The sequence below is a fragment of the Lepidochelys kempii genome, chromosome 10 (genome assembly GCF_965140265.1).
Source record: "Lepidochelys kempii isolate rLepKem1 chromosome 10, rLepKem1.hap2, whole genome shotgun sequence".
Lineage (NCBI taxonomy): Eukaryota > Metazoa > Chordata > Testudines > Cheloniidae > Lepidochelys > Lepidochelys kempii.
In genome coordinates, this window is record NC_133265.1 from 17,029,106 (window position 1) to 17,048,718 (window position 19,613).

At 45.0% G+C, this 19,613-nt stretch overlaps 1 protein-coding gene across 1 annotated transcript in view; it reads left to right on the plus strand.

Moving 5' to 3' along the window:
• DNAH3 (dynein axonemal heavy chain 3) overlaps window positions 1-19,613 on the plus strand; it is a 107,556-nt gene that overhangs the window by 65,349 nt on the left and 22,594 nt on the right. Inside the window, exons 36-44 of the mRNA XM_073362223.1 lie at window positions 78-189; window positions 1,205-1,446; window positions 1,915-2,015; window positions 2,110-2,215; window positions 3,957-4,086; window positions 4,609-4,845; window positions 5,309-5,412; window positions 6,791-7,085; window positions 7,990-8,169. Coding sequence (XP_073218324.1) covers window positions 78-189; window positions 1,205-1,446; window positions 1,915-2,015; window positions 2,110-2,215; window positions 3,957-4,086; window positions 4,609-4,845; window positions 5,309-5,412; window positions 6,791-7,085; window positions 7,990-8,169 — 1,507 coding nt within the window. The remainder of the gene's footprint in view (window positions 1-77; window positions 190-1,204; window positions 1,447-1,914; window positions 2,016-2,109; window positions 2,216-3,956; window positions 4,087-4,608; window positions 4,846-5,308; window positions 5,413-6,790; window positions 7,086-7,989; window positions 8,170-19,613) is intronic.

The following is a 19,613-nucleotide window of genomic DNA, read 5'->3' on the forward strand; positions in this document are numbered from 1 at the left end:
GAGAGACATGTAGTTTCACACATGTTACATTCAGTTCTTTAATATATTTAAGTATTAAACTCATGTCACCAATACAGATTTATGAAATGATGATGGTGCGCCATGGATATATGATTGTTGGAGATGCTTTGGGTGGAAAGACCTGTGCTTACAAAGTGCTAGCCGCAGCCCTTGGTGATTTGTACACAGGTAAAAATAAAAAGCCTGCCAAAGACTTCTCATAAAAAATTAATTCTATGACCAATGAACTTTCTGTACAAAGATAAATTCAGGTTGCTAATTCTGCTGTTAATGGGTTGCAGAATAGAAGAGAATTTGGATATGCAGGACTAAGATTGGAAAACCTCTGTTGTCAGAAATATTCTTCTTTTAAACGGATCACATGAATACGCAAAAAAGTAAATTACACATTTTGTTAAGCAAGTATATTTGTGCACAGTAGTCATGCAAAAGTAGCATCAATAGTCACATCAAACAAATCTCTTCATGTATGGTACTTCTCTGGAAAGTGACTGAGCAAAAATGGCACCAACAAATCTATTCCCTGGGAGAGATTCTGTGAAGCTCTCTCATGAATGCACAATCAGTTTCCATTGTGCTTCTGTCCTGTTCCTCATTTTTTACCTTGTGCTTTTGCACACAACTCTCTGGACCTGCCTTGTGCAGCAATAAACTCTATGTGTAAGTAAAGGAGGTCATTACTTACTGCTAGGTAGCTTCCACATGTAAGGTCTATTGGGTGGCTACACTGGGATTCTATCAGGAATGTTTCACCTCTAAACTTCATTAGTGAAAAATATTTTTAAAGAACTTTTGCCTTCTATCTAGCTCAGTGGTTCCCAAACTTGTTCCGCTGCTTGTGCAGGGAAAGCCCCTGGCGGGCTGGGCCAGTTTGTTTACCTGCCCCGTCCACAGGTTCGGCCGATCGCGGCTCTCAGTGGCCGCGGTTCGCTGCGCCAGGCCAATGGGTGCTGCTGGAAGTGGCGGTCAGTACATCCCTCGGCCCGCGTTGCTTCCAGCAGCTCCCATTGGCCTGGAGCAGCAAACCGCGGCCACTGGGAGCCACGATTGGCCAGACCTGCAGACGCGGCAGGTAAACAAACTGGTCTGGCCCGCCGGGGGCTTTCCCTGAACAAGCAGCGAAACAAGTTTGGGAACCACTGATCTAGCTAATCAATATAATTTATTTTTAATTCCTACCTAGCAAATTCCATGGATGAGTTTGCTGTTGAGTACAGAATTATTAATCCCAAAGCTATTACAATGGGACAGCTGTATGGGTGTTTTGACCCTGTGAGCCATGAGTGGACAGATGGAGTCCTTGCAAACACCTTCAGACAACAAGCATCTTCAACCACAGATGACAGGAAGTGGATTATATTTGATGGACCAGTGGATGCAGTTTGGATAGAGAACATGAACACTGTGCTAGATGATAATAAAAAGGTAGCCATCATTTTTGCCTGTTACTTTAGCGTGTGAATGCACATAATTAATTGCGGTTGGTTGGTTATTGCAGTTAGTGATCTGACCCTTTTAAGTAAATTGAAATACATGAATTCATCTTTCTAACTGGAAATTTTAACTGGAGATTTGTTTATTCACAAAATAATAATTATCTTAAACTGCCAAAAGAAAAGGATTGCTTTTTATTGTGGAATATATAAAGAGCTGGCTAATGCTTCGTTTTCTCTTTTTTTCTCCCAAGTCTGCAAGACTTGGAAATAACAAATGGAGAACTCTCTAAGACAGAATTCTATAAATATCACACACTATGGGAACATGAATGAATGAATGAATAAGAACTGACACTAAATGGGATGGCTGTTCAGTGATTTTATGACAAGCACTGCTATAAGTGAATGTTCAGCTATGATACGATTAAACCACGTTTATGCCATGTTTGCTTTCCAGCTGTGTTTAATGAGCGGGGAAATAATTCAGATGAGTTCCAAAATGAGTTTAATCTTCGAGCCAGCTGACTTGGAGGAGGCATCTCCAGCAACTGTCAGCAGGTAACAGTAACCCACCCAAAGTCTGAACTACCTCAGGCAATGTACCTGGTGCATTTCAGATACCTTACTGCACTATAACTACTTATTTTTCCAGGTGTGGCATGATCTATATGGATCCTAATCAACTAGGTTGGAAGCCTCTGAAGGATTCCTACATGGACACACTGCCCCCAAATCTGCAACAGGAGCACAGAGAACTGGTGCGAGCCTTTTTTTTATGTATCACCCTTATAACTTTTACTTTAAAGGTAATCTGCCCACTGCATCCTAGTATGTCCTATGGGCTTCCAGGTAGGCACATTGGGTAATCTTTTCAAAAGCGCCTCAATGAATCAGGACACAAAGGGTATGTCTACATTGCAATCAGACTGCAGCACATGTAGACATAACCACACTAGCTTTGCTCTAGCTAGCTTGAATAACTATACCATGGTATAGTTAGCATGGGAGGCAGCACAGCCTAGCTGGCCAAGTACATGCCTAGCATCCCAGATGGGCGTGTACATTCTATGCTGCCACCTGTACTGCCATGGCTTCGCTGCCATAGAACAAAGCTAGTTTGGGTATGTCTACATGTGCTGCAGTCACACCTCTGATCGCAATGAAGACATACCCTGAATCTAAAGGGGCTCCTAAGTCTTTCAGGCACATTTGAAAATTATATCCAGTATTACATGGGGTTTAGTGATGTGTGAGACTTCACTAACAGAGTCCTAGTGCATGATAGGTGGAGATTATGTGAGCCAGGTCCAGGGGAAGAGGGGCGGGAAATATGCATTAAAAATGCACCTTCACCTGTTTGGGGCAATCAGATCCTAGCATGAGAAACGCATATATTAATAACATTCTTATCACTTTTAGGGTCTGCTTTTGCAAACCCTTTACTCACTAGAGTAGTTCTTACTGAGTAAGACAACTCAGATGAATCAGTGGTGCTCATGTTCATGTCGTGCACTTACAAATTAGACTGAGGGTTTGCAGGAATAGGTTCTGAAGGTTATCTATGCATTAAGTCTGAAGATTATCTAAGCATTAAACATAGAGTTCAGTGGGAGGAGGATCAGGCATTAAAAGGCCAAAACAAACTTTTCTGTGTTAGGCCTAGAGCTGGATGAAGCCATAGATTTCTGTGATCTGCCAGCCCCCTTCTTCACTGTTCATAGGAAGAACAAACAGGAGTTGGGACCAAATTCAGAAAAATGCTTAGGGATGGGGGAATGCTGCCTGCTGTTGGTTAAGAAGCAATCTCTCTCCCTTTATAAACTATCTGAAATAAAGGCCAGGATAGAAGCAGAGGAGAGGTTGGGCCATGACTTCCTGCACCCTGCGCTGCATAAGTCAGCAGAACTGGCTTGCCGTAGAGGGAAAGCGATGATGCTTCATTTACGGCAGTGATCACACTCTCCCTACATACTGGGGAGCTCTTGAAGGCATTTCACAATGGAATGAGGTGGCTATGCACTAACCTCAGTGCCCTTAATGGTCTGATGGAACCCTGGTCTTTCTTCTTTCTGCTGTCTGTTTACTAGACCTTGGATTTACTCTCTCAGATTATCCTGTAAACCTCAGTGAAATGCAGTCTTCCCATATTTAGTCCCTGTGCCTGGGTGGAGTAACAGCTCCCCAAGATGTAAAGGTCCTTCTGCTGTCTGGATTAATAAGAGGAGAACAAACTTCCTATTCCAAACCATTTATTTTCCTGTGGCAGAAGCAGCTTCTTTCCACTGTCAGGCAGGTTCCATGGCTCTGTGGCAACTCCCATAGTACCTTGTCAAGGCCACTCCCCAATCTCCCCCTCCACCAGGCAGAATTATTGGTGCCTTAAGGATCCACTTTTATTGAACAGCTAAGTCAAATAAACCTTTGATACAGGACTTTGTAAGTAAGGAAAATAATGCAACTCTTACACTGTTTTAAAACTGTTTCCTGTTCCGCTTGCAGATTGATGACATGTTTATGTGGCTAGTCCAGCCTTGCTTGGAATTTGTTCGCCTTCATTGCAAAATCATAGTACAGACATCTGCTATCCATCTGGCCTATAGCATGATGAAACTCTATACCTGTCTGCTCGGTCAGTATTTTTTAATGCTTCAGCCTCTTATTTTTCTCCTGATATGTCATAACAATAGAAAATCCAGGCCACTAGAGACAAATGAATGCTAGAAGACTTCATTTAGAATGAAGCAAGTGCTCTGGGGTTTGGATCATAGGCCATAGATCTTTTTCACTGACCTAGTAATAACAACAGTCCTTTGCGCCTTGTATAGCACCTCTCATCTCAGGATCTCAAAGTACTTTACAGGCCTGAGTAAGGCCCTGTGGGCATGGCCCCAGATGTTTAGCCTGCTGTTTACTAGCATCCTAATGAAATATTTAGAACTCCTTTAAATATTTCCCACTCATTCATTTTTAATTGAAAACAATATATTGCACCATCAAAACAGGGCCAGAGTCTCACCTGGTGAAAATTGACGTAGCTCCATTGAAGCCAGTGCTGAGGATCTGGCTTAGAATGATTTTTTTTTTTTTTTATGAAAGCAGATTTTGAATTGCAATTTTTGATAATTTAACCAAGATTTGAATGTATTTTTAGATGAAATAAGGAAATCGGGTGAAGAAGAAGGTGAAACCATGTCTAGTCAGCAGATCATCTTATGGCTACAAGGGCTTTTCCTTTTCGCATTGGTTTGGACAATTGGTGGGACCATCAGTGCAGACAGCAGAAAGAAATTTGATCTGTTTTTCCGCAACTTGCTAATGGGAATGGATGATGAGAACCCGCGCCCCAAAAGCGTGAAGCTCACCAAAAACAATATCTTTCCAGAAAAAGGTGTTTCTATGCAACTGTATTTGTATCCCTTAGTCTTGCTTTACAAACCCTGCCAAATCCTGTCTGGCACTACCGGGCAGACTGGGGTGTCTGGCACTTGTCCTTTGCTGCAGAGATCCTGCAGCCAGGCCTGAGGGATGCACAGTGGGGAGCTCTTTTTTGTTGCTCTAAACAAGAGGAGCATGTGCCCAGATTGACCTAAACAGTGAAATCTGTTGCAGGTAGTAACTTCCTGACAGTGAGGTTCAATGGGAGAGGAGGATATTCAGTGTTATTTAGGAGGCATTCATCGCCACACAGGCCATGTGAAGAACTGACAAATCAGGAAAATTCTTTCATTTGATCATTTCTACCCTTGTACTAGAAAAGACTAGGGGGAAATACTTTAGATGCTAAAGTGACATGACATTATTTTGATTGTCTATTCAGTCAGTTTTCCTATATTCTGTGTTTTGTTTAACAGGGAGTGTGTATGACTTCTATTTTCACAAGCAAGCCAGTGGGCAATGGAACATATGGACTGATTACATCACTAGGGAGGAGCAAAATATCCCTGCTGGTGCAAAGGTCAACATTAATTTTTTTTCATTATAGAAAAGAACTCAGTGATGAAAACAGTGTTGTGAAATGACAGAGCTACAAGTCAGTTACATTTGGTAGCTCTGATTAATTTATATGTGACTTCTTTCTGTTTACTGTGCAATGTCTTATGCTGTATGGGCTCTCCCCCGCTTAAACCGTGGTTCTGATGTCAGACCTATATTTAAATCTCAGTACAAAAGGTACATATGGAGCATAAGGATGATCTTGTGGTGAAAGATCTGGACTCAATTCCTGGCTTTGCTACAGAATACTCGTATGACCTTGGGCAAGTCACTTAGCCAGAACAGAGGCATCCCCATTTTGATGGCAAGCTTTGAACTTAATCTCTCTGTGCCTTGGTTTCCCCTTCTGCAAAGTGGGGCTAATGATACTTCCCAATTATAACAGGGCTGGCTGCCTCCCACATCCCCCTCATGGCCTAAGGTCATACTACAGGCAGTCTGCCTCACTTTCCCCTCTTTCCATCCAAAAGCCCACACAAGGCAAAGGTTCTCTTCCTCCTCCTAGGCCTTCCTGCCTGGCATCTTTTCTGCTTTGGCAGGCCACTCCCAGGCCCTGCCTGGTTAGAGTCTCAGTCCTCTCTGCTAGAACCTGCTCACTCTCCTAGCAGTCTCTAATTCCTGGGCATTTCCTCTTTCACTGCAGCCTCCTGCTGCTCTTTATAGAGTGACTCGTATAATCAGGGTTGGCTAACCCCAGCCCTCCAGCCCTTACGGGGTGAGCCACACTGTTACACCTGCCTTGCAGGTGTGATGTGGGGTTAAATTCATTAATAGTTGTAGAGCACTTTAAGAAGTTCAAAATGTTGTTACCCATTGCCTCATTACCACTATTCCTCATTGACATGCTAGATATCAGTACAGCTAGCATCTACGTGACATAAGTGGAAAGAAGAAGAACAAATCTTTATTTCATCATTTAAAAATAACATTTTAAGTACACAGTGCATAGCTGCCCCTCTGACGTGGGAGGAGAAGAGACTCCCTGTGACATTTTACCCCTTCCCTTTGCACAGTAAAGGGCAGAATTGAGCCCCAAATTAGGAATTATCCAATGTTCCCATTTTTGCTTTGAATTGTCACAGTGCTTAGGAGTCCTAGTCATGGAGCAGGATCCATTGTGCTAGGTGCTGTACAAACACAGAACAAAAGCAGCTCCTTACTTACCATTTACACTCTCTACAAGAAACTTGTAATAACCTTTATTTACATGTAGAAGTAATTTTTAAAAACTCCTTTTTTGGGCAATAAACTCACTGCAGTAAGTTGATTTCAAACCTCAGTATTGATTACAGTGTTAGATATTTGTTTTCCACACGGTATTTTACTTTTCCATATAATAGGTGTCCGAGCTTATAATTCCAACAATGGAAACAGCCAGGCAAAATTTTTTTCTAAAAACATATGTGGAACATAACATCCCCTTGCTGTTTGTGGGCCCCACTGGCACAGGAAAATCCGCTATTACCAACAGCTTTCTGCTGCAACTTCCAAAGCTTAAATACATCCCTAACTGCATCAACTTCTCTGCAAGAACTTCAGCTAACCAAACCCAGGATATTATTATGTCAAAGCTGGACAGAAGAAGAAAAGGACTATTTGGACCTCCCGTGGGGAAAAAAAATGTAATATTTGTAGGTAAGATAACTTGTGTGTTCTTATTTCTTCATGTAAATTCAGACTTCAGGAGAACTAAGTGCTTCATTGTTCTGATACTTACACAATTCCGCACTACTTGCTGGGTTTTTTTGTTTTTTGTTTAAGGCATCTGTGAAAGGATTAGGACTGTCCCCTGCTGGAAAATTTATATACATTGAAGCACAGGCATGGGAACTAAGGGTGTGGGGGGTGCTGCAGCACCCCCACATTTTGCATGAGGTCCCAGCTGCTGGCCCTGCACCCAGGGTCCCGATGCTGCTGGACCCGTGCCCAGGAATCCGCTCCTGGTCCCGCACCCGGGGTCCCAGATGCAGGTTCCGCGTCCAGGGCTCTGCTCCTGGTCTTGCATGCAGGGACCTGGCTGCTGGCCCCACACCCTGGACTCTGCTCCCTCCCACAGCTGTGGTTCCAGCCTCAGCCCCCTCCCCCCACACACCTCCTGGAGCCATACCCCGTTCCTGGCCCCAGCTCTGGGGAGAGGGAGCACAGACAGGGAGGGTGTGAGGTGAAAAGTTTGGGGACCTCTGGCTTTCAGCACCCCCCAGTGTAAAAAGTAGTCCAGCGCCACTGCATTGAAGTGGTGCTTGTCTTTAAGATGGTTCACTCACTTACTTTAGGTCTGTGTAGTTTGGTACCTTATGTTGCAATTTGTGATCTTAAATAAACACAAAACAAAAAACAAAAAAAACAGCCCATCAGCCAAACTAAATTAAAACAATATCTTTAACTTAAAAAAAATTATCCCTGCAGGTATAATTACATTAGATGCAGTTGTTGCATCAAAGAGAAATAATAACAACGAAAGGTAACCTTTTCCTTGTTTAGAGAAACAATAGGTATCTGTGCTTTGATTTGTTTCTTAAGACATGAACATTCTTTCTAGATGACCTAAACATGCCTGCGAAGGAGGTGTACGGAGCCCAGCCACCTATTGAGCTTCTTAGACAGTGGATTGATCATGGTCACTGGTATGACAAGAAGGATACATCCAGGCTTGATATCGTAGATGTCTTACTTGTTTCAGCAATGGGCCCTCCTGGTGGAGGAAGGAATGATATTACAGGTAGGAAATATAATATAATATAATATATAAATAAATAAAAGACAGAAATACATCACTGTGACAATGCATTGTCTAGTTGACTGAGGTTATAGAGGGAAGCCTGGCTTGCCTAATGTTATTCAAATAGAAGACTATGAGCCTGTCTATATGAATAATTAGTTTGTGGCAAGCTGGGGTGTGAATCTACCCTGCACTGATGATGTACATTAACAGTTTGTCAATGTGCTTTGATCTAGTCCTCTTTGAAATGGGATTAGATCAAAGCATATTAATGAACTGTCTACATGGTTAGTCTTTGGCAGGCTAGCATGGGGTAGATTCACATTTTAGCTTTTCACAGACTAAATCTTTGTGTAGGCAAGTGCTGGGTTTGTATACAGATTGTAAGCCAGTGGGCAGATTCACCAGCTGGGTCATTCCAAATAAAGCCCACATACTCACATTTATTATTACATCTGAATATAAAGTATCTGTAAAAATGTGCCCAGGATAAGGATGACTGGCGTTGATTGACTTCTGCCTCACCTGATGGTATGGGAAGAGTGATGATGATGATGGTGGTGATGATTGATGATGACTCAAGTTTAAGTCCACGTCCGTTTCCTCAGGGTGGGTTTAATAATCAACAGAAGATGCAAAGGCTGAAAATAATACCAAACACTTAGGAACAGGTATGTTCTTATCACGTTAGATAACACATGCTGACTAACACAGTAAAATCCTAGTGTAGACAAGGCAGTATGTAGTTTTTGCACGTTAGCAAGTCAAGGTAAAAACTAGGGTGAATCTAAGGTTTATCTTAACTTGCTAACTTGTGTGAAAACTACAGATTGTCTTGCATTCTCCAGAATTTTAGCTCATCTCAGAGTATGTCCACAGTTCAAGTTGGGGGTATGATTCCCAGCTCGGGTAGACATACTTGTGCTAGCCCCTCACTGAGCTAGTCCACTAGAAATAGAATGTAGCCATGACAGTGCAAGCAGTGACAGGGCTAACCGCTTTGAGTGTGTGCCCATTAGAGATGTTGGGTGTGCACTGAGGGAAGCTAGTCCCTACCGCCACTCCTACTGCTATACTTCTATTTTTAGCACACTAACTCTATCAGAGCTAGCGCAAGTATGTTTACTCGAGGTGGGAATCACGTCCCCAGATCAAAGTGTAGGTATACTGTTAGCCGACGGCCAAGGATGTTTGGTGAGGTGCCAGCTATGCCCGTTTATACCATCCGTGACTTTAACCGCTAGGACGCACTGTCCCTTCGCGGCAGGCAGCCCGGGCTAGGCTGACGGATGCCCCAAGGTCCTAACCACCCGTGACTTTAACTGCTAGAGCTCAGAGCTCCTTCGCAGCGGGCAGTCAATACTGACTGACAGGTGCCCCAATGGCAACACTAAGAGCCTCTCCACACCCGTGACTTTAACTGCTAGAGCTCAGAGCTCCTTCGCAGCGGGCAGCCAGGATTGACTGACAGGTGCCCCAAGAGTTTGCCCCGTGGAGGCGGCACAACTCAACGCTAGGCTCTTAGTACTCTCACCTAATGGCCAGGCTTTAGAGCCAAAACGGCTGAGGTTCTTTAATTGTGTTGGCTGCTTTACAGTAAACCAGAGAAAACAAGTCAGGCTTATGCATAAATGGTTACCAAAAATTTATTAAGCTAGATTCTAATCATGTGGTTACAAAATTGCTAGTGCCTACTTATTTAAATGTAGAGATGTTACACACACAAACAAGTTACAAAACTGAAGCCACAATCCCAAAGAAAGAAAACAAAATATAGAGCTCTATTTCAAAATATTTGTACACTAAAGATAGGAGATCAGGTGTGGGTGCTTCTTACCCTCCTTGCATCTCTCGATTCCAGCGGTGCCAAGCCAGGATCGGTCACTCAATTCCACGGAAAGACGAATAAGGGACAAGGCGTAGGGACCCTCTTAGCTGCAGAAGCCTTGGGAGGCTGTCACTTATCTGACCAGCAGATAGATAGTGAAAAGCACTCAAAAATCATGGTGCTGTAGGTCCCCTACTTATACCTCTGTACTCCTTTATTCTCTTTCTCCTTTCTTATGCCAAATTGAGGCTGGTCTGTCTGGGTGACGCCAGCTTTCGCAAGAGTAGTTTACACTTGCAAAGGAGAGAAACAATAAGTTTCGACTACTGGGCATTTCTTTTATCAGGGTAAATATTTTCCCACCTAGGATGTTGGTGTGTGTGCATCACGCTATTTAGTTGGGGCTAAGAGCCATGTCTGTCACAGGGCCTCTGCCTGCTGTGAGCTTAATCCTTGTATCTGCTCCCAGAGGCACATTGTAGCAGCACACCTGTGCTTTCACAGCTTCAAAGGCTGTGCTGGAATATATGTTAAGTGCCCTGTTCCTGCTTCCTCCTGTTTTTCCAGCAATGCTGGTCTGAGAGGGGGGGGGGGGGGGGGCTGGCTGTCTGGCTACATTCCACCCCCTGATGCACCACACTACATCCCAGATTGCAAGGTGGCGGTGATGCCAGCACCTCTTGCCCTCCTTGAGGAAATCTAGAAATACCCAACAACCAAATTAGAGGATGAGGGTTCGCGGAATTGGTTAGGATCCCTTTTTAGCTCTAGGTATCTGATTTGCGTGGAGGAAAGAGCAGTGTGAATCAAACGCTTCATAATACATAAAGTTACACAAAAAACAATTACAATAATTAAAATGGTTAAAACAGTATTCACAACCGAATGTAAAAACGGGGAGAGGGAGAATCCCAAGTGTTGAGCTAACCATTGCATCCATGAGGTTTGTCCATTCTCAGCCACTGCATGTAGTGGTACAAATTCAATTCCCAGTCCATTGGTTGAATCTAGCAAGGTGCACATCCAGCAATTTGTAGCACCAGCAGCTGAGGCGATGGTTTGGATTGCTCCCCGAAGAGGATGTTCTGGTATTGCCAAGGTGACTGGAGCCAACAGAAGGATCATGAGGGCTTGCAGGAACATATCTCTGGTGGGTCGTGTTGTAGCTAAAAAAACTTATTTTAAAACCAAAAGCAAAAATTACACCTGCTATTATAAGTAATGGCAAATATATCAACAGTCCATAGTAGTCTCTAGTGATCAAACAGGTCTGCTGCATGATCCATTTTGCTGACAGTTTAGCTGGCAGGTTGCTCGGAACCATGGGACCATTCCTGCAATAAATCACATGGTCAGCCGGTCTTGGATGCGATCCAAGCCTCTGTAATGGTTATTAGCCTTTTATCAGCATTTAAGGCACTCCATACACCTTTCTCTTTATAGGCGTGCAAAATGCAGGTAAAGGTTCCCAGGGCTGGGTGTTTAATCACAACAGTATCTCCGGGAGCATACTTGGAACTGTGCAGTGGTGTTCTGGCAGGGGAGATAGCTTTCCCTGTAGGGAAGAATCCCCTGCTGATTGGACTTCCTGTAGGAGTCTGTCTGTTGTTTAATCTCTGCACCACTTCGTCCAGTCTGTCTCCCCATGTGCCATCAGTAGGCTTCAAGTGATTCTTTAGAAACCCATTCCAGCGCTCGACCATGCCATTAGATTGAGGTCGATATGGAAGGTGGAAGGTCCATTGGACTCCATGGTTAAGGGTCCATTCCCTTACAAGTTTATTCTTAAAATGCGAACCATTATCTGATTGGATTTCTTGAGGCATTGGGACAATTGCTGTTAAGCGGTTTAGTCCCATAACTGTGGACAACCCTGTTGCCAATCGGGTTGGATATGCAAAACCAATCCCTGAAACAATTTCTACCCCAGTCAAGATGTATTTCCACCTCTGCCTTGTAGTGGGCAGTGGTCCGACATAGTCGACCTGCCAGGTTGCCCATAGTGTTTTTCCATCTCTTAGCCTGGCAAACCTTTGTCCTTCTGCTATATGTTTTCTAGTCTCAGCACAAATAGCGCAGGCTTGTACCAGGTCTCTAGCCTGTCTGTGGGTGATAGGCCACCCCCTGATATGTGCTTGCCGCACTAACTCATCACTTCCTGTGTGTCCTAAATTATCATGTAACCATGAATATAAGCGTTCCCATTCTACTTGTGTGGTAAAGAGCTGGGCAGCTGCATCAGCTAAATTGTTTAACTGTGCAGCTGGGGTATTATTCCTCTGATGAGCTGAGACATGTCCTATAGACAGGGGTTGTTGCAGGGCATGCTGATATAACCACTTCCAGTATTCCAGTCCCCAGACTGGTTTACCTCCTATTTCCCAGTGGTTATTTTTCCAGTTAGTGATCCACTGAGTGGCACCTGCCCATACCGCATAGGAGTCCGTATATACTGCGGTGGCTCCTGCTTCACAGGCCAGTTTAATTGCAGCCAATTCTGCAAGTTGTGCTGACCCATCAATTTCAGCAGTTAGGGGTGCTGCAGAGGTGTCTGCAGGCACTGCTGCAGCTTTTCCCTTCCATTTTCCTTTGACCAGCCTGGCACTGCCATCAGTGAACCATACTCCCTCAGGCTTAGAAGGATCAAATGGGGCAGCATCCTTAATGGGAGACTGCTGTGGAGGCAGGCGGTATTCATCAGGCATTCCTACTTTCCATAGGGATTCCTGAATCATAGTGGGGTTTTGTGCAGTGTCTGCACTCCCTACCCTGTGGTGTATGTAAAGTGCCCATCTTTGGATAGTCATCTTTTGTGCTACACCAGGTGGTAACTCTTTCCCTTCCAATATAGGTTTAATGATTGGAAGAGGAGTGTGAATTGTGATGTCCTTATCCTGAGTTAATTCCTCAGTTTCTCTCAAGGCTGTGTAAGCTGCCAGAAGCACCTTCTCATAAGGCGTGTAGTTAGCCTGTGACCCTTGCCATGACTTGGAACCAAACTGAATTGGTCGTCTGGGAGCAGTGTCACTTTCTTGCCAGAGAGCATAAGACATTCCAGTGGCTCCCACAGTTAGGTACAAATGGAATGGGGCTTCAGGATGTATGGGACCCAGAGCCTGATAGGTGTGTATCTCCCCTACCAGTTGCCTGAGAGCTTCCTCATGGGCAGGAGCCCATTCCCAGGCAGCACTTTTCTTTAACAAATTGTACAATGGTCTGGCTATAATGGCAAAGCCAGGTACATGTTTTCTCCAAAACCCGAGGGTTCCCAAAATCTGTCTCAATTGATCTTTACTTTCAGGGGAGGGTGCCTGATTTAGCTCTTGCACAGTGTCATTAGGCACAGACCTCCTACCTCCCCATCCATACAGTACCTAAGAATTTTATCTCTTGGGAGGGACCTTGGCATTTCTCAGCTGGTAACTCTAAATTAAGGGCTTCTAGTGCTCCTTTGATTTGATTCATAGCCTCCTGTACCTCTTCTGAGGTTTTCCCACCTATTAAGATGTCATCAATGTATTGCACAGTTTGTACATTGGGTGGCAGGATAAGGTCATCTAGGACCTTTGCCAGTGCCCCATGGCAAATAGTGGGTGAGTGTTTAAACCCTTGTGGCATTCGGGTAAAAGTGTATTGTACACCTTTCCAAGTAAAAGCAAATCTTTCCTGGTCAGCTGGTTGCAAAGGGACCATGAAGAACATGTCCTTTACATCTAATACTGCTAGCCAGGGTTTATCCCAGGTTTGTATGGTGTTTACAATATCTGTTATGCTAGGGACTGCTGCAGTTAATGGTCCAGTGTTACTGTTTAACTTCCTATAGTCTATAGTGAGTCTCCATTTGCCATTTGGTTTCTTGATGGGCCACACAGGAGAATTAAAGCGAGAGTGGGTACGAATTAAAATTCCTCGCTGTTCCAAATCTTTGATCAGGTCAGTAACAGGGCTTATGGCCTCAGCTGGGGCATTATACTGCTTTGTGTTTGTTACTGTTGAGGGCGGGAGAGCAGGCGCGCTGCTAAGTAAGTTTACAGAATAGTGGGGAGGGCTTTCCTCTTCCAGGTGGGTGGCATGAGGAACAGAACTGACTCCAAAAGCCCATCTTTCCCCATTAATCCTTCCCTTCTTTCCTCTTAAAACGTCCATGCCCAGTATGTTGGCATTGCCCAAAATCACCTCATATTTTCGGGGCTGATGGTGGGGTTGCAAGGGGATATCCAGTTTTATCTTAACTAATGGGTAAGTTATGGTACTGCCATTTACCCCTGTAACAAGTACCTGTTTTCCGCCAGTAGGTGGCGAGCCCTGAAAACTTTCTCGCTTAATCATGGACCTTTGAGCCCCTGTGTCCATTAAGAAAGGAATAATGTGTTTGTCATTTACAGTTACATGTATCCGGGGGTCTTTTGCTGTTGTTTTCTCCTCTTTGGATTTAAGCTGGTTTATTAGGAGAGGAGATTGACCCCCGCAAGCTAGTTTCCCTGCTCTGGTAACTCTTGTAGTTGCTGCAGCAATGGAGTATACCGGGTGTCTGCAGGTGGGGAAAGAGGAGAGAGCTGCAGAGGTGCACTGGGAGTAGCATTAGTTGTCTCCCAGTCAGCTCTTTTAAAGGTGGTGAATAATTTTAGCCGCTCTGTGGGCAGTCCATTTATCACATCTCTGGGATAACCTAAAGCCAGACATTGTCTCCACAACTTGGCTCTAAGCTCCTTTTCCTCCTGGGTTGGCTCTCGCTTGTTTTTATGTCCTTTAGATGGTGCCCCCTTGTTTCCCTGAAGGGAACGCATCTTAGCTTTGCCTGTCAGTGCTCTGATGTCTCCGAATTCTCTAAAGTATGACACCAGAAGGTTTAGCAGTGCCCGAAAGATACTGTTATGTGCTGCAGCTTCTGATCTAAGGGACAGTGCCATAGCCCTGTGGTTACTCGGAACTCCCTTAAGCAGGGGTCTGAGATCATCTACATCTACCTGATCCTCCCATGGGCTTTCATAGGCTAACTCTTGAGGGTTTTGGCCAAGCATGCTAATGACAGCCACAGATAATAGAGCTGTTTTTACCTCATCTATGTTGGTCCAGTGCATTACTGTGGGTTCATCTCGGTCTGCTGGGTAAATTCCTCTTGCCCATTGACAAGCCAGAGACCAAAGTGTTTTAGGGGTGTTCCCCTCTGAGTGTTCCAGGAATATTCCTGCACCTAAGTTAAGGCGCTCAGTTTCTTGGGCTGTCAGGCGTATATATCCACCCCCAGTGTCCCAGAGGCGGACCAGCCACTCTATTATACCTTCCTCAGGCTTTTTAGCAAAATCTCCCTGGATTGTTTTTAACTCCATGGGAGTATATTGGCGGGTGGTAATTTTGGTAAAGTGTGTTGGAGCTTTACTCCCTTTTCCCTTTTTACCTCCCTTCTTTGTTTTTGAAGAGGTGGATGGATAATTGTCATCCCCTTCTTCATCCAGCTCTGCCCCACTCAAATTTTCCTCATGTTCTTCTGATTTGTGATGTGTGATAGCTGGTCTTAATTTTACAGAGGGACCTTCCTCCTCAGAGGAGGGGGACTCATCTGCTGAATCCCAAATGTCTCCATCCCATTCCTCAGGGTCTAGCCAGAGAGCAGTCTCAACTTTAGCCCGGTTGATACTGCGTGTTTTAGTCTCCAGCTTTTCCCTTCGTTCTATCCCTTCTTTCTCAATTAAGGGAAGTAATCTTTTCTGAAGATGTTCCATATCCCTATTCAGTGTTCTTACTCTGGTATCTAAATTCTGGCATTCCTGGCGCAGTGTGTCCCTTTCCTGTTGCAGCCTATTAAATTCTATTGACAGACTATGATAATCCTTACAGGCAGCTTGCCAAATGTTAGTAAGCAGCCATATACAAGCACCTTTTCCTTTCCCTTTCTTCATCTTGCAGGCAGTTCTCCAGTTACAGAAATGCTGCCAGATCTCTGCTGGTTTTCCCCAATATTTCTCCAGCAGTTCTTTGCTCCACAGGGGATTTCCCCATCCTTCTTGGGTCAAACTTTTCTCTAGCTCAGGGAATTCTGTGGTGTTTATCATGACTGGTTTCATTGTGTTACTGTAGTGCAGCCTATATCACAATCCTGTTCGTGACGCCAATTTCTGTTAGCCGACGGCCAAGGATGTTTGGTGAGGTGCCAGCTATGCCCGTTTATACCATCCATGACTTTAACCGCTAGGACGCACTGTCCCTTCGCGGCGGGCAGCCCGGGCTAGGCTGACGGATGCCCCAAGGTCCTAACCACCCGTGACTTTAACTGCTAGAGCTCAGAGCTCCTTCGCAGCGGGCAGTCAATACTGACTGACAGGTGCCCCAATGGCAGCACTAAGAGCCTCTCCACACCCGTGACTTTAACTGCTAGAGCTCAGAGCTCCTTCGCAGCGGGCAGCCAGGATTGACTGACAGGTGCCCCAAGAGTTTGCCCCGTGGAGGCGGCACAACTCAACGCTAGGCTCTTAGTACTCTCACCTAATGGCCAGGCTTTAGAGCCAAAACAGCTGAGGTTCTTTAATTGTGTTGGCTGCTTTACAGTAAACCAGAGAAAACAAGTCAGGCTTATGCATAAATGGTTACCAAAATTTATTAAGCTAGATTCTAATCATGTGGTTACAAAATTGCTAGTGCCTACTTATTTAAATGTAGAGATGTTACACACACAAACAAGTTACAAAACTGAAGCCACAATCCCAAAGAAAGAAAACAAAATATAGAGCTCTATTTCAAAATATGTGTACACTAAAGATAGGAGATCAGGTGTGGGTGCTTCTTACCCTCCTTGCATCTCTCGATTCCAGCGGTGCCAAGCCAGGATCGGTCACTCAATTCCGCGGAAAGACGAATAAGGGACAAGGCGTAGGGACCCTCTTAGCTGCAGAAGCCTTGGGAGGCTGTCACTTATCTGACCAGCAGATAGATAGTGAAAAGCACTCAAAAATCATGGTGCTGTAGGTCCCCTACTTATACCTCTGTACTCCTTTATTCTCTTTCTCCTTTCTTATGCCAAATTGAGGCTGGTCTGTCTGGGTGACGCCAGCTTTCGCAAGAGTAGTTTACACTTGCAAAGGAGAGAAACAATAAGTTTCGACTACTGGGCATTTCTTTTATCAGGGTAAATATTTTCCCACCTAGGATGTTGGTGTGTGTGCATCACGCTATTTAGTTGGGGCTAAGAGCCATGTCTGTCACAGGGCCTCTGCCTGCTGTGAGCTTAATCCTTGTATCTGCTCCCAGAGGCACATTGTAGCAGCACACCTGTGCTTTCACAGCTTCAAAGGCTGTGCTGGAATATATGTTAAGTGCCCTGTTCCTGCTTCCTCCTGTGTTTCCAGCAATGCTGGTCTGAGGGGGAGGGGGCTGGCTGTTTGGCTACATATACCCTTAGTTACCATGAGGTAAGAACATGCCTTTGTGATGTTTTGGGGTCCACCCAGACCAGCAAGGGGTTCTGTCACCATCTTCCCTGTAACCTTGCCTGGTCTTGGTTCTGTGCGGCTATGGTTCAGATCCCACAAGCACAAGGTCTCATCCCGGCTCTGACCAACCCAGTTACTCTTTACGGGTGACATCTTCCCTTCCAAGTCCTGAGTCTCCCCAGATACGTCCTCCCTGAGTTCTTAATTAGCAGACACTCTGACCGTTCCCCTCTGGTTCCTCAACTCTGAACTTCAAGGCATGAAATTAGCCCTCCCCCCCACCTCAAGTTATCAACTCACTTTGGCATACACACTCCACAGAGTTTGTACACCAGAGAGCTGTTTGGGATTAAAATATACAAAAAGTGTATTTAATAGAAAAACTGCAGATTCCAAGATGGAATAGTAAGGGGAAAGGAAACATATACGAGTGACACAGAAACCAAACAGAGACACAGCCTCTGGCTTTGCACTTTCCTGTTAGATAAAATTCCTTTTTTAATAAGAGTCACCTATTCATAGAGGAACATGGCGTTTACAGGGTGCTCCCCCAAGGTATAGAATCATAGAATATCAGGATTGGAAGGGACCTCAGGAGGTCATCTAGTCCAACCCCTTGCTCAAAGCAGGACCAATCCCCAATTTTTGCCCCAGATCCCTAAATGGCCCCCCTCAAGGATTGAACTCACAACCCTGGGTTTAGCAAGCCAATGCTCAAGCCACTGAGCTATCCCTCCCCCAACAATGCCTTAAAACAATGTACCCCCTAGCCATAGGTGGGAGGAAATCCCTCAGTTCCAAGCCTGCTTTGAAAAGGGCTTTTTCCTCCCCCCCCCTCAGTCCATGGTGAGTCATGGTAATTCGGAATGGGGATACGCCTTCCTGACTTGATGTTTGGAGCCGGAATGTTCTTTTTTATGTAGAGTTGCATCCATATCCTTCCATTAACCCCAACAGTCCACCATTTTCTTTTCCTGGACTGGACAATGGAGTTACTTGAAGCCAGTTTTGTGTAAACAACCGGTTCGGGAGGTGTCTCTACCTGCCTGACTGCTCCCTGCCCTACTGGGAGATAGAGCTGAAATTGCACCACAGTTTATGAGCACAGTTACATAAATTCATAAATTCATAACCATCATAGGTGCTAACTTCCCCTCTACCTGGTGGGTGCTCGATTCCCGCCGCCCCCATCCGCCCCAGGCCCCGCCCCCACTCTACCCCTTCCCCAAGTCCCTGCCCTGCCTCTTCCCCGCCTCTTTCTGTCCCCTCCCCCGAGTGTGCCCCATCCCTGTTCCTCCCACTCCCTCCCGGAGCCGACCTGCACACCGCGAAACAGCTGTTTGTGTCAGGCAGGAGGCACTGGGAGGGAAGGGGAGGAGTGATCAGCGGGGCCACCAGTGGGGGAGAGATACTGGGGGGCAAGGGAGAGAGGGTGGAGCTTTGCTGCTGGTGTGTGCTGAGCACCCACTAATTTTTCTCCGTGGGTGCTCCAGGGCTGGAGCACCCACGGAGTCAGCACCTATGATAACCATGGTCTGTATACGTATCTCATTTGGTGGGTTTAAGCCTTTTGGTCTCCCCTTGTGGTGTCTGGATCCTGATTGTCACAGCCTTTTTCTTAGAGAAGACAAGGCCTGAGAGTTTGAGGACTGGTCTACACGTGAAAAGTTTCACCAGTAGGAGTGTAATTTTTTGTTGACTTTAGTACGCTGCTGAAAGCCCTAGTGAAAACGCAGTTATACTGGTATAAGGTACTCTATGCTGCTACAGTTTATTTCACTTTGCAGAACCGGAATAAGTTGTACTAATATAAGCACTTCTATACAGATATAACTGCGTCTACACTGGGGTGGATGGGCCTGCATTCATTGTACTGGTATACTTAAAAGCAGCAAAACTTTTAAGTGTAGGTAAGGCATTACTTTTTCGTATTGTTTTGTTTTTATGAAAGCTTTGATTCAGGAGATCAATATCGCTGCTTGAGAGATGTATCAGTACGCTGTGCTGCTACATGCAGTCCGATCTGAGCCCAGATTGACAGCAGTATAAAAGCAGCCTTAGTTTAAATGAGAAGCAGGCCCTTCATGTTAAACACTGACATTCTTTTAAGAGCTATGCACAGTACTGAAGCAAAATATAACCCAGTTTATAATCTCATATCAGTCTCATCTAGTGATAGTGTCATTTTA